The sequence below is a fragment of the Chlamydotis macqueenii genome, chromosome 1, assembly GCF_036417535.1.
Source record: "Chlamydotis macqueenii isolate bChlMac1 chromosome 1, bChlMac1.mat, whole genome shotgun sequence".
Taxonomy (NCBI): Eukaryota; Metazoa; Chordata; class Aves; order Otidiformes; family Otididae; genus Chlamydotis; species Chlamydotis macqueenii.
The window spans coordinates 129,988,292-130,002,936 of record NC_141556.1 but is presented as its reverse complement, the minus strand read 5'-3'; the positions used below and the strand labels follow the sequence as shown (position 1 = coordinate 130,002,936).

The 14,645-nt window shown below is 37.6% G+C and overlaps 1 protein-coding gene across 1 annotated transcript in view; it reads left to right on the top strand.

The window, feature by feature from the left end:
• Positions 1 to 14,645, top strand: part of POLA1 (DNA polymerase alpha 1, catalytic subunit) — a 203,825-nt gene that overhangs the window by 74,875 nt on the left and 114,305 nt on the right. Inside the window, exons 29-32 of the mRNA XM_086766873.1 lie at positions 1,705 to 1,910; positions 3,217 to 3,349; positions 4,941 to 5,072; positions 7,165 to 7,339. Coding sequence (XP_086622999.1) covers positions 1,705 to 1,910; positions 3,217 to 3,349; positions 4,941 to 5,072; positions 7,165 to 7,339 — 646 coding nt within the window. The remainder of the gene's footprint in view (positions 1 to 1,704; positions 1,911 to 3,216; positions 3,350 to 4,940; positions 5,073 to 7,164; positions 7,340 to 14,645) is intronic.

Below are 14,645 nucleotides of genomic sequence, written 5' to 3'. Positions count from 1 at the left end.
TTTTACTTTAATGATTTTTGTTTTGACATGAGAGATGTCCATCTGTTTAGTTTTGTTTAGTTATGTAGTATGTATTACACTCTATGTGCCATCAGATTTCCAGTGGCAAATTAAAATACTAATTTCCAAGGTATACAAGATACAGAAGAGATGTTTTTGATTACCAGTTGGCAATTGATGATGTGGCAGTTTTGTGGCTCTCTGAAGTGGTGGAAGAGAAGTCAGACATCTCCCAGAACATTTTAAAGAAGATGTGAGAAGTTGTTTTTGAACTATTGAGGAAATTCTGATGAAAATGAGAGCTATGGAAGCTCTGAAAAAACAAAGAAAACAGAGTATAGTATTAAACAAAATTAGTGTAATTTTAAGGCAAGAGTGATTCTGGGTTTGGTTTTTTGTTGTTGTTTTTGTTTTTTATTTTAATACTTCTGCCTTCATGCTAAGTTGGTACTTTGAGAAGTAGATGCATCTTAGGAGTATGGAATATCTTGATGTCATAACAGAGTAGCAGGGGGGCTGATGGCATGGAAGAAAGAAATCTCCTTTGTTTGCCACATACAAGAATATATATGGTTTCAAGTGTATATCCAGTAGTGTTTAAGAAAGTTTAATCTTACTCTAGCCATGTATGTATGTGTCGCTTCATTCTGGTTTGGTTTTTGTCCCTATACTCCCATTTACTGGCTAACATTATAGAGGAACAGTTAAATAATAATAATTTTTATAAAGTCTAACAGCATCATCATAGCTTAAATACTTCTGACTTTGATTCAGGCTTACTGAGAGAATAGGTAGGTTTTTGAACTTGTCACTTGCTTAATAATTCTTTTTAAGAGTTAAATCCTTCACTTTTTTTTATCCCATGTATTTCTGTATCCTATATCAGTTAGATTAAAAAAAAAAACAAACAACCAAAGCCTAACAGGTAGACATCTTTTTATTAATGTTTTCATTTTGTGTACTTGATTTTAAACATGAATAAGCTTATGTCTGTAAATAAGCACACACTCAAACCTGGCATCACAATTGTGTAAATTGTGGCTGTCAATAGTCTTTGTGACATAAAAAAGTAGTTCTTGTGTTTCTTGTTTCATGTGTGTCTTGTTTGTTTGTTTATTCCTCAAGAAAGTGACTTTTTTGCAAACTCTTCTATCTTTTAGATTTTCCTAATTTCACATAATTCACATAAATGATTTTCAGGATAGAGATGGGCAGGTGGGGAGTGCCTTTGAAAGGCACCTTTTTTATAAAGCAATTTCCATTTTCTGTCTAAGTCACCATCTCTTATCTTTTCCTAGTAAGAAGAGCCCTACTCTGAAATCTCTTGTTTCCTTAATTTATGTGAGAGGCTAGGTGGAGTAGCTGCCCTAGTAAAACAGGCTGGAGTCAGTTATCTGCAAGGTCACATTCAGTCCCATGCTGCTCTGCCCTGCTTAATTTTGTTAGGGAGTTAGATATACCAAGCTGTAAATCCTGTAGAAGCCGATGGGTGAACCTTAGTTTTAATGGTAGCTCGTAGTTACTACTATGCACTTAATTTTACAATTAAGAATATCTGACGAGTCTTTAAAATATGTATGCAGACACACAGCATGTCATGTTACTTGTTTTAAAACTTAAGAGCTATACACTTCTAGATGGAAGTTAAATGTGTCCATAGTTATTAAGATGTTGCATTTGATTTTAATGTTGGTGCATTCGCAGATCAAAAGTGAAGTGAACAAGCTCTATAAACTGTTGGAGATCGATATTGATGGAGTCTTTAAGTCCTTGCTCCTGTTAAAGAAGAAGAAATATGCCGCTCTGACTGTGGAACCAACAGGAGATGGGAAATATGTAACTAAACAAGAACTGAAAGGATTGGATATAGTCCGAAGAGACTGGTGTGATCTCGCAAAAGAGACTGGAAAGTGAGTTTCTTTGTGCCATTGTCCTCTTTGCCCTGTTTTAAACAGTACATGCTTCATAAACGTCTGATATAATTTGACTTTCCTGAACAGTGCAGATTGGTAACTAAAATCAGTGTTAGATCTTAACTGATCTTTGTAGGAGATGGTAAGTGTTAGATTTTGGCATTGGTAACGGATTATACTTGTGCAAGTCCAAATGTCTCTAATTTCAATATCTGTTTTTTTCATCTTTTGTGGAAGCTGTGCATTTGAATTCTCACAATTTTGTATATGCAGTTTAATAAACCACAGCTGAAATCTTGGGAAAATGGTAGGTGCTATCAGCATTTGGAGTCAGGTTTTAGGTCAGAATTTTTTTTTTTTTTTTTTTTTTTTTTTCAAAGATGGTTAAAGAAGCTGATGGTCAGCTCTTTCAGCATCCTTTAATAAACCTGGGAAGTGCACTGGGTGCAGCCTGAGGAGATGATCACTTCCCCCAAGATTGTTTCTCTTGCATTTTTCAAATTATACTTTTCTGATACTTCATTATGATGGATACTGGATTGATTATTTATTAATTGTCATTGTTAAGGGCATTTTGGTACTTAAAATTCAATAGAAAGAATACATTTAGCACTGTAGAACGAAAATTGGAGTGGGTGGGAGGGGTGGTCACCTGGGGGCTGACTCAACTCATATTGTGTACTGCATCTTGAAAACTTAACTTAAATAAATTGTGGTCCAAATGTATCCAAAAATGAATACTTGTTAACATCTGTAAAAATACACCACACACTTGCTTACTGTTCTTAAGACTTGCATTTTCTAAGAAAAGATGCATCATAATAGAAGCAAATTTTTCCAAGTTAGGAATGTATTAGTAATTAAAGCTTTACAAATGTTTGAGTGTGTTCTTTAGTGACTAACTCTTCTGCAGCTGGCAGATCTTCCAACCACATTTTACAGAAATAGGCAAGACTTTGCTTACTTGCTGTGTTCTCTTCTCCCTCGTCTTAAGATACCTGCTATGGAATAATAAATGGGAAGATGAAATGGGAGCAGAAAATAGAAACCAGTTGCACTCAACAATTACAAATCACTGTTTAACATTAGAATTACTTACAATAATTTGCTTTTAGTAAAGTAAGTAAATAAATAAAACACAACATGAAATATCCTGGCAAATTTCTATAAATTTTGCATCAGACTTCATCCTCAGACTGTTTAATTTCTGGAGGTAACTCAGGGGAAGAGAGGATTGTGTTTATTGTAATGATTTTGCTTTGTGTATCTTAAGCTTTTTTTAATTTCTGGATTGTTTTTACAGCTATATAATTGGTCAGATTCTTTCTGATCAGCCCCGAGACATAATTGTGGAAAATATTCAAAGACGGCTTATAGAAATTGGAGAAAATGTGATCAATGGCCGTATCCCAATAAACCAGTTTGAAATAAACAAGGTAAATGATGTCTCAGCTCCTTTCTGTCTCAGAAAAACTTTACTGTGCCTGAATATATTGACTGCTGATAGAAATCTCTTTAATCCTTATGATGCTGTGAAGTATCAGGAGTTTTATTAGATACTGAGTAGCATGGAACATACTGCAAAGGTCCTGTAAGATGAGAAAAAATACCTTGTGGGGCCGGAGGCCAGTCTTGCCACCTCACAATAACAACTTTGTGTCTTATCCTGTCCTCCTGTCTTCCCCACTTATTCTGCACTCTGAGAATGACATGATAGCTTATGTTTTCAGGAGAAGTTTTCTCCCGGATTGTTATTTTATATTTCATGTTTAAAATACATAAACTGAAGAATGCAATGGAAAAGAATCAAGTGTTCTATTTTCTAGAAAAGACTCGTATAAAAGCATGCTATTCTTAGTTTATTTCCCTCCAAAGCTCTGTAGAAGAAAGCTAATGGTCATTTTGAGATCTCAATCAAGACTTTCCTGCAGCAAGAAGTAAAATACTCTGCTTTATCTAAAGGAGTTTTAGCAAACAGCATTGTGGTTTTGGTTTATTTTTATAACTCCTCCTCAATGAAGCTTGAAATTTTCACTTCAGAAGCTTCCCCCTCCTGCTAGAGGGATGTTTTACTAATGAATTGGTTATTACATGCCCCTCTCATGCCTCCGATAGAAGAGATTTCCCAGATTTGCTCCATCCAAAGTATCTTTCTTTTGCCAGCCGGACATCTGTCTACTCTGTAAGACTGTGTTAATCAGTCGGTTAAGACTGATTCAGATTGTCATAGGACTGTTAGAGAAATCCATGATTTTTATGGTTGATTTTAAAAAAAGACTGTTCCGATGCAAATATTCTAAGAGTACTTAGTATTCCCAGTAAAAGAGAATAATGGAATCATTTTCACTTTAAATGCTGAATGTTCTTCTGGTTTACTATTTTGGAAAAAAATAAATAATTTCACTATTAAGTTAAATGTATGAGTTGTTTCTAATAATTGAGATGATGGTAAATATTTAAACATAGCATTTTATTTTATGTAAAGGAAAAACTCATTGTAGAATCTCACTAGTATGAACTACGTGGAAATACTGAAATCCAGTTGTATCCTTTGCTACAGGGCTTGTTAAATACACTTAACTACTTGATATTCAGATTTACTTTATGACCTGAACTGGTGCAGGGGTAAGAGGGTAATCTCTGGCTGTGTTTTTGTATGTTGTGTAATGTTTTCATCTTCAATTTAGTTTAATTTTAAAACAATTGCATTATATCTAACCGTTTTGAACTGTTGTGCTTTTAATGTAATGCTTTTTTTCAGACAGTAATTGTAAAAGCATCCTCTCATTTTATTAATAACTACATTTTTAATTTTTGAAGGGCTCGTAACTAGACCTTAATGTCTGGAACATACCTTTATTACCATTTTTTATTTTTACTTTTTTATGTTGCAAATGTACTTGTGAATAGTAGATGGATAAGGATAGCTACTGTTTAATCTTATCTTTTAAATTTCTCAGTTGTCCATCGCTGAAGTAAAATACTTTTCTCATAGTTATGCTTCTGTTTCTTCCTTTGATCTATTAGGCATTGACAAAAGAGCCACAGGATTATCCTGACAAAAAAAGCTTGCCACATGTGCATGTTGCCATGTGGATAAACTCGCAAGGAGGCCGAAAGGTGAAGGCAGGAGACACAGTGTCATATATCATTTGTCAGGTAAAAATGTCTTTATAGCTAAATACTAGGTATTGTTTTGAGAGATGGCAAAGGAAGCCAACTCAGCTCCTAGAAAAAAAATGTTTTGGCCTTTCTTTATAGTGAGATTATGTTACAGTTTCAAACAGTCAGTTTTCTGTACTAAATTTGTTTTATAGAGCCAGAAAGAACCATTGTGATCAGCTCAACTGATCTGACTATTTCCATATAGTGACTGTCCTGGGATGGAGTTACTTCTCTTCTCAGTAGCTGCTATATTTTGGATTTAGTATGGAATTTGGTGTGTGAAGCCACAACAGTGGCTGTTAAAATTTCCCTGAATTATTTTCTATTTGGAACTAGAACTTAATTTTAAGAAAAATATCCAGTGTTTGTTTTAAGGAGAAGAGAATTCTGGTGGTGAAGAACCTGTAATTCTCAGAAAGCTAATTGGTGGTCGTGGTTAAATAGCATCACTGTTATTTCCAGTCTCACCCTGTGACTTTTCAATTCATAGTCATTGGATCTGGCAGAACTTCTGTTGGATAGTCTGAGGAACTTGATAAACTATTTTCAGGTGTTTATCCCATAAATGCTTGTTATCTCACAAATAACATACTCCACTTTGTATTTGCTATTAAAAAAAAAAAGTAGGTTGGATTAGATGGACCAAGGGACCTGTTATGTCATACTGATGGACTTGGCAGTGTGACTTCTACCACTATTTCAGGTCCTTTATCATTAAAAACAGAAAGATACTGGTTTTTATTTAATTGAGAGTTCTTAGCTTGGCATGACAAAGCTGTCAAGACTTATGAGAGCTGGGCCATGAGTACGGCTGAGAAATGGCACAATACAAGAGAAGAATGTACTTGTTGAAAGAAGGGAGCTGAAGGAATTGCATTGCAATTATTTTTGCAAAGCAGCTGGAGGAGCTGAATAGTCCTAAATTAATTTTGTTCTGAATACTAAGTTGTGTCAAAGGAGTAGGAGGGACTAATGGCTTGCAGTCTGTCTTTATTAGTGATGGATTTTCAGTCCGTGATTGCTGACCCTGTTGAAGCCAGTAGCCCATCTTAACTGAAAAATGAAGGTGTCATATGTTAATGCATTAGTTTTACTTTGCTGTAAAAAAAAAAGGGAAAAAAGAGGCTGTACTCAGAAAATAAAAAAGCTGTGGTACTCCTCCCCATCCCCATTAAGCTTTACGTCTATTACTGAATGCTTGCTAAAATACTACTTTTTAAGTTCTGCTCTAAGATTATTGACGAACATTAAAAATAAAATTTCCTAGTGTAGTTGTGGACTGGGAATAAGATTCTACAGACTGAATGAGTTATGTTTTCCAGAAGAGTACCATCTTTTTAGAATTGATACTTAACTGTTCCATGAATACTGTTTTCAATTTAATTATTACCTTCCCAAATGGAATTATTTTCTCCTTATCTCGCTCTGTTGAGTTGGAGAAGAATGTAATGTATACTGTAACCTATGAGTGGTGTTTCTCTCTTGGCTTGAGATGTTATCATGTGTTTCTTTCAGTAATTCTGAATATTTCAGAATTTGCTCTTTCAAATCGATACTAATGCCTCTGTCATTTATTCGCATGCCAATGAATGATGGTCCATTCCCTGACCATTCTTTTTTTTTTTCTTTATAGCATCGAAGAATATAAGTTTCCTAACAAAACAGATACAGTTTTGATATCCACAACTTACAATTTGCTTGTTGTGAGAAATGGTAGTGCTAGTTTAGTACAAAGTAATTTAAAATGCATGCTCTCCGCGTATTTTTAACGGGGCTGATGGTTGCAATGTGTTTTCATTGTGTGTTTCAGAATTGACAGATGGGACTGTTTACTCTGTCTACTCTTACTGATTTGCACGTGTAGGCTGCAATAATACAAGCTGGATTTACATTCTTGAACTTGCTAGTTGATGCCAGCATCAGCAATGCTGGATTTGTATTGGAGGCATTATAAATCAACCAAAAGAGTGACTGTGTAACTATTTTGTGTTAAAATAATGCATAATATTTGAAGCCTAATACTTTGTATAGACTAAATGTGGATTTTACTTTTTTCACACTGTTCTGTGTATTTCTCCTGTCTTAGGATGGATCAGATCTCAGTGCCAGCCAGCGAGCATATGCTCCAGAACAGTTGCAAAAGCAAGACAATCTTACTATTGATACTCAGTACTACCTGTCACAGCAAATACATCCAGTAGTTGCTAGAATATGTGATCCCATAGAGGGAATTGATTCTGTTCTTATTGCAACATGGTTAGGTAAGTATTCTAAATTCATCTTATTTAAAGAATTACAAGACGTGAAGTGAGAAGTTTTTAATGTATGTTTCTTAACAGAAATGCTTTCCCAAATCAGTCTTTTTACAATGAACAATAGCTTGTGTTACACACAAGCAGCTTGGATTGCAAGTGTATTTCTATGACATTTGCAGAATACCTTTTTTCAAAAGATGATCATTAACACAAACTTAATCTTATAATCCTTGTTCAGAGTTGCAAAAATTTGCTGTTCATAAATGACAGTACTATTGCATGTCTTTGAGATTTGCTTGAGTTATTAAAGTAGTTCTGGAGCCTGCATCCAGAACTGACATTTTTCCAGGGAGAAACCCTAGCATCTCTAGCATTTTCCCAGGGAGAAAGCAGTCATAGTTAACAGTGAAGGGATACAAATTTTTAGTAGGGTGTAAGTGAAGACTGTTGTTTGCTAGAATTGACCTAGTTAATAATAGAAACATAAAGCCTTAGTAACAGTCTGTGTTTCTCCATATGGAGCGGGCAAGTAGCCAAAAAAAAAAGTGCTATAAAAATGTGACTAGTGCTAGTGACCCACAGAATCACCAGGTTTTATTCAAATGAGCAACAGGGAATTGCTCTTGTTGAGTTGTTTTTTTGTCTTGAGAGGATGTCAAAGGAATTAGAATTAGAGATTTTTCTGCCCAACTCTGCCTCTGTCTTCTCTATTCCCTAGCCTTCTTACCTAGAAAGAGGTATAAGTGCTGGAAAAAAAACCCAACAGTTCTATCAGGTCTCTTTCCAGGAAAATACAATGTCTGTGTAATCTTTTTAGTGTTGTTTCCTCCCTAAAAGTGATTCACCAGCAGATATGATTGATCTCCTTGATAAACAGAAGGTTTGTGATCTGTAGCTCACATCTAGTTCACTATTTTAAAAACTGTTAATCAAGGACACAGAAAAAGCTACTGATCTTGCTGGCTGCTGAGTTCTTGACGAGACTGTCCTCTCCCCCAAGAAGACTTTAGAGAGTTGCACTGAGTCAGTTTAATAATGTTTGCTGCTATGCTCATGTCTACAGGAAGTTCAGACCTGCAGAATTAATTTTGTTCAGAATTTTTGAACGCTCAAAGGAAGTCCTCAACATTTTGTGTTTAATTAATGGCCAAGATCCAGGTTTTGGTCACTTAAAACCATTACCTAGGACGAGAGGTAATGGTTTTAAAATAGAGGGGGCTAGATTTAGATTAGAAATTAGGAAAAAATTTTTTACTATGCGAGTTATAGAACACTGGAACAGGTTGCCCAGAAAGGTGGTGGATGCCCCATCCCTGGAAACGTTCAAGGCCAGGTTGGATGAGGCTCTGAGCAACCTGATCTAGTCAGGGATGTCCCTGCTCCTTGCAGGAGGGTTGGACTAGATGACCTTTGAAGGTCCCTTCCAACTCTAACCATTCTATGATTCTATGAAAACCAGCCGGCAGCATGTTGCCTGTCAGGACTGTTCACCTGGGACACTGCATCTCTGTACCTTGCTTACTAACAGCAAGTTCTGCTCATGGTGACCTCACAGTTTGCACTTAAAATGTATGCGAGTAAGTTCCTGTCGTGTTACTTCTCAAGAAGAATGATAGCCATGAAACGTCTTCATCTCCCAGAACAGTTTTTATCATGTGCAGCTTTTTCCATCTTCGTTTCCAAGTTGTCTGAAGAAAAAAAAAAAAATAACGGACAGGAATTTTGCTTTTTCTGGGAGCATGAGCTGGCTACCCACATACTCTGTACAGCTGCAAGGGTATTTCTTGGAGGCATTCAATGTTGCAGTGTGTCCTCAACAGCGCTGGTGCTTTGAGGAGGTGTCAGCCCTACTTCACATACGCAGGTTGACCATACAAATAATTCCGTTTATGTGGCAGGGCCTTGGTATACAACTGTGCCCTGATGTCAGAGTGGACTACATGGTATGCCCGACTTAAAAGGTCAAGCACTCTAGGTTAGGTTAAAGCGGTTTAAAATAGGTGGTAAACTTGTACTTCATTTAGGTAAAAGACAGGAAAGATTTCTGAAGCTAATTTATTTTATTTGGCAAAGATTTTTAGTCTCAGGCTCAAATTCAGAGTTGTTTCTTATTCACAACAGGTTAGACTTGCAGAAAAGATTGACTCCCTTGAGGCACCTAAATTAAGTGCCCAGATCTTAAGAACTGTGTGCCCCTTGATAGCATCTACTGTTTGCAAATGCCTATGCTGCTTTTTGTACTATGGCACATTCAATATGAAAATTTCTTTTATAGTGTGTAATAACAACATGCAGCTGAGAGTTTATTAACAGCCCACAATTATTAGTCTGAAAACCTGTATGTATCTCTTACAGTCTTAGGTCTGAAATGTGTTCAGTTTGACCTTCCTATGCTGTAAAAATGTTCTCTTTTTCCAGCTTTGTTTTCGTGGGAATGCTTAAATTGAGTTTGGGGGTAAAGTCAGGTCTTTTTCAGAACTTCTGCTCTAATGACGTCTGTACGTACAGCACTTAATCAGAGTCGTACATAAGTCATTGCAAGCTGAAGTTATCTTACAGCTTTTTTTATAAATGTCCTAGAGGGATAGTCAAGTGTTTTTGTTTCAAATAAATTGAAAATAATTTTAAGTGTACAAGATACTTCTGAGCTCAGCTTGCTAAAAACAAGCAAGCATAAAAACTCTTTACTATTCTTTGTTGATAAGTTGGGCTTTTTTACTTAGTATTTCCATCATGTTACACATGCAAGTTCCTATTGTTTTTCCTATCTTGTTGCAAAAGAGCATACTTTTCTGTTCTGAAGAAGAAAGCTGGTGTTTTGGAGGATATCTAAGTGTCGTGTCCGTGAACCAAAACTTGGTTGCATTCTCATTGTGTCTGTCTTCCTCTGCCTGATTTATTGTGTTACATAGGGTATGTGTGGGTATAGGGAGAAGGGTTGTAGAAAAGAGATATCAGTTTCATATCTAGCAGAATTTCCTTTTAAGGTGAATGTTTCGTTGACATGTCATAGCATTAGTCCGAGTAGATAAAACTGAGCTCTGCTTAGGGAAGCTTGGCTCATATCAAAACGATGAGAAGTTCTTTGTTCTGTCTGTGCTCAAAGCAAGTTATTTTAAGCTATTTTAGATGCTGAAGAACAAAAGCAAATAACCACACCTAAAAATTGCACAGAACTCCTTAAATAACACATTTATTCACTATGAAATCAAGTTGAAAATTGTCTTTTGTTTTTGGACATTGTGGGAGGTCTGCCTAGCCTTTGAGAGATGGAAATTCATTGTTCCTAAAAATAAGAACCTCATGGGCATACTTCTGCATTCACTGTCTTTTTCTGGAAGTTCTCGAGGGAAAGCAGTGACAAGATGAGGATTATCAGGGTTACTGAAACGAAGTGTGCAATTTGGTCAGTAATACCATTCAATAAATCTGATCATCCTAAATGCTTGGAGATCTTACTCATATCACCCTGAAGATACCTGTAGCTTTTAAACAAGAAGAACCATATTGGCAGAACAATTCTCTTAACGTATTTAAAGCAAAGTTTTTTTGTTGATATATAAATACTGCTCCTTGTCTGAAAGAAAAATCATGTCTTATTTCAGTGTTGTCAAAAGTGTCTAAACATTATGGAAGCAGAGTCATTTAATCATGGGATTTTTGTACCTGTTACTGCGTAACGTAATTTTCTTTAAATTATGGAAGTTGCTGACTGCTGTCCTAGGCTGTGTCACGGTCTCCATCAATACTTTATTAATTTTACATAATATCTTTATCAGTGATCTTGATGAGAGGATCAAGTGTGCACTCAGTAAGTTTGCAGACAACACCAAGTGTTGATCTGCTGGAGGAAAGGAAAGCTCTACAGAGGGAGCTGGATGGGCTGGATCAGTGGGCCAAGGGCAGTTGTATGACGTTCAACAAGGCCAAGTGCCGGGTCCTGCACTTGGGTCACAACAACCCCATGCAACACTACAGGCTTGGGGTAGAGTGGCTGGAAAGCTGCCCAGGGGAAAAGGACCTAGGGGTGCTGGTTGACAGCTGGCTGAACATGATCCAGCAGTGTGCCCAGGTGGCCAAGAAGGCCAACAGCATCCTGGCTTGTATCAGGAACAGTGTGGCCAGCAACAGAAGTGATCATCTCCCTGTACTCAGCACTGGTGAGACTGGACCTTGAATATTGTGTTTAGTTTTGGGCCTCTCACTACAAGACTGAGGGAACTGGGGTTGTTCAGTCTGGAGAAAAGGAGGCTGAGGGGAGACCTTATCGCTCTCTACAACTACCCGAGAGGGAGGTTGCAGTGAGGTGGGTGTCAGACTCAATTTCTCAAGTAACAAGTGATAAGACAAAAGAAAATGGCCTCAAGTTGTGCCAGAGGAGGTTTAGATTGGGTATTAGGAAAAATTTCTTCACTGAAAGGGTTGTCAAGCATTGAAACAGGCTGCCCAAAGAAGTGGTGGAGTCACCATCCCAGGAGGTATTTAAAGACACGTAGACGCAGCACTTAGGGACAAGGTTTAGTGGTGGACTGGGCAGTGTACAGTTGGACTCCATGATCTTAAATGTCTTTTCCAACCTAAACGGTTCTGTGATTCTGTGGTCTTCTGAAAGAGATGTGTGCTGCTGTCTTACAGGAGGATGTGCACATTGGTGCTCTGCAGATTGCGTGGCATTTGGACATTTCTTAGGAAGGCTGTCTAATTTTAGGGAGTCGTTACTGTGTTCTGATGAGGCTTGTGATTAAGAGTACTTCCCAGTACTGGTTCCTCCTTCCACATGGTGTCTGCATGCGAGCTGCTCCTTGTAAGTGAACCCACCACCACCTTAGAGATTTTAACTTCTTCCTGGAGAGTCGTTTAATAGGTGCCTTTAATATAATATTTAGCAGCTACCTGGACTGACTCTTCTGGCAGAAACCAGGACAGTTGTGCTCTTCTTGTGGCATGCAGGAGTTAGGTCAGGTTCTGTCTTTTATTGGGTGTCTTGCATTAGGAGGTGACGTGAGAGGAGAATGATGGAACTCCGTGACAATACAGTAGTAAACCCCACAGTGTATTAATTTTGCTGTTTGCGGCCTGGCTGGGTTTTTTTGAGATGCTCTAGGCCTGCTTAGAAACTGAGACTTGCTGAAGCCTCTTGTGTGTTCTGCCTGTGCAAGAGGCCATTGTAAGGCCCCCGTGCAGAAGGCATGCTAGCTTTGCAGCCCAGGAGGATCTCTTTTGAGAAAAATAAGAAAGCCTGCGTTTCCGAAGGGCAGAGGCCTTGGCCGCCCGAGGTTACGTTCAGAGGCCGGGCGGGCCCGGGCCTGGCCCCGCCGCGTCGCCCTGACTGAAATGCGGGGCCGAAGCCTCGAGGTGGCAGCACCGGATGCCGTTTCCCTGCCTCTCACAAAATGTCTAACGGGCAGAGGTGCAAGCGGGGAAACTTTCTGTGCTTCCCGACTAAGCTGCGGTTGCAATGCGAATTCCAGGGAGAGGCCCTCGGGCCGTGTCCCGGGGTCCGTGGGGCAAGCTGCCGGCCTCCTGCCGAAGGCCTCCCCGGCGGCCGAGGCCGTGGGGCGCTCCGGCCCTCCGAGCTGCGGCACGGCTCTTCCCGGGCAGCGCGCACGGAAGGACCTGTGAAAACGACCGGCAGAAATGTTATTCTAAAATTACTGCCATTAGTAAAATTTATTTTACCTTTTCTTGGTTTCTTGAGTGACCTCTTTTGCTTGCTAGTTAGTAAATATTTTAATAATTCTATTAAATAATTCAGGAACAAGTCCTGGGACTAACTTTCATTATTTACTTATGTCATGCTAGGTTAATCAGTGTATTCTTAATGTTACGTTTCTTTGTCATTCATGCAACCTTGCAGTTTTGGTGAGGGTGGAAAGTTTACCTGTGATGCAGGTAATTTAATGATTTAATTTAATGACATTTTCATGTCAGAGTAAGTCAAAGCCCCTTTGGTTTCTCTTGATGTCATGGGGAAAAAAAGAAGAGTTCAAAGAAGTTCACTGATTAGTCTCATCCTATTAATTTAAAAATTACTAAAACCAGGTATTATTTTTTTGCCCCACCCATTGGATATTCCCTGTTTTGTTTACCAAGTAGAGTAATATGACCAGTGTGACCTACTCTGAGAGGATACCAGTTACTGTGCTGAAATGGATTAATTGAACAAACTCACTATTCCTGAAAGGAGATAATAGATAAAATAGGTGCCAGTTCCACAAGATAATTAAGGTAGGCATGTTCTTTAAAAGCCTGATTTGTGGTCCCTTTGTAGCCCCAGTCACTGGGGCTGTTTGCACACTGAAAGTTAGATGTATACTGGATTCATCACAGTATTTTTCCTGTTGTTTTCTCCAGCCGAAACAGCTAAGAAAGTTCAGAGATAGGTGGGGTTTAAATTCTTCCAATGAATAACTTGTTTTTTTTAATTTCTGTTAAATAATTACCAAATGTCCGGATGCTTATTTGTCATCACTGGTTTTGACTGAATATTGGAAAACTGCAGTTATCTGAAGACGAGAATTTACCTCCTTTTTTCCTTTATTTAGTGGGATGTTTTGCTCTATATTTATTTGCCTTTTGGAAAACAACCAAAGATACGTTTCTATCTGAACTTTTAATGGCGTCTGTATTGGAAAGTTGTAATGGTCTTTTTTCATTCCACTTCTGAGCTTGGAGTAAACGGAGAATTTTTATTTGTATTCACTATTACTATCTTAGATCCAACCTATTGCATGCTTAGTTGATTTTTTGCAAAATCTTAACGCTAAACTCAAGTCCCCTTTTTAAACCCTTTATCTACTACCTGTGTGTTGCAGAACATACTCTTTGTTTTCTAAAACAGCAAATATATATTACCAACCCTTAAAACAACCAAACGAATAAAAAAAAAAAAACAAAAAACCAACCCCTCATGGTCTTTTTGGAGGGGTACCATATGTATTAGAGTCTAAAATAAGCTATTAACCATGTTTTTTGCTTTGTTTGTTCTTCTTTTTAATGAATAGTAGAGAACTGTATTGAAAGTTTAAGAACCTCTTGAGGTGAATTGTTACCCTTATGCATTGACATTTGTTTCTTTTGATAAAATTAAAATTGAGATTGTTGGTTAAATTTTAGTGAAACTCCTCTTCTGTCAAGAACCAAATAAATTCACTTAGCAATGGAATTTTTCCTTAACCTTGAATTTGTTTTATGATTGCAAAATAGAAATTCAGAATAGTGATAATAGCCACACTATCTCAAGTCTTTTGTGTACAGAATCTATGTTTGCCTGTATAACACAACTGTTTTATATATGCAACAGTATTTATCT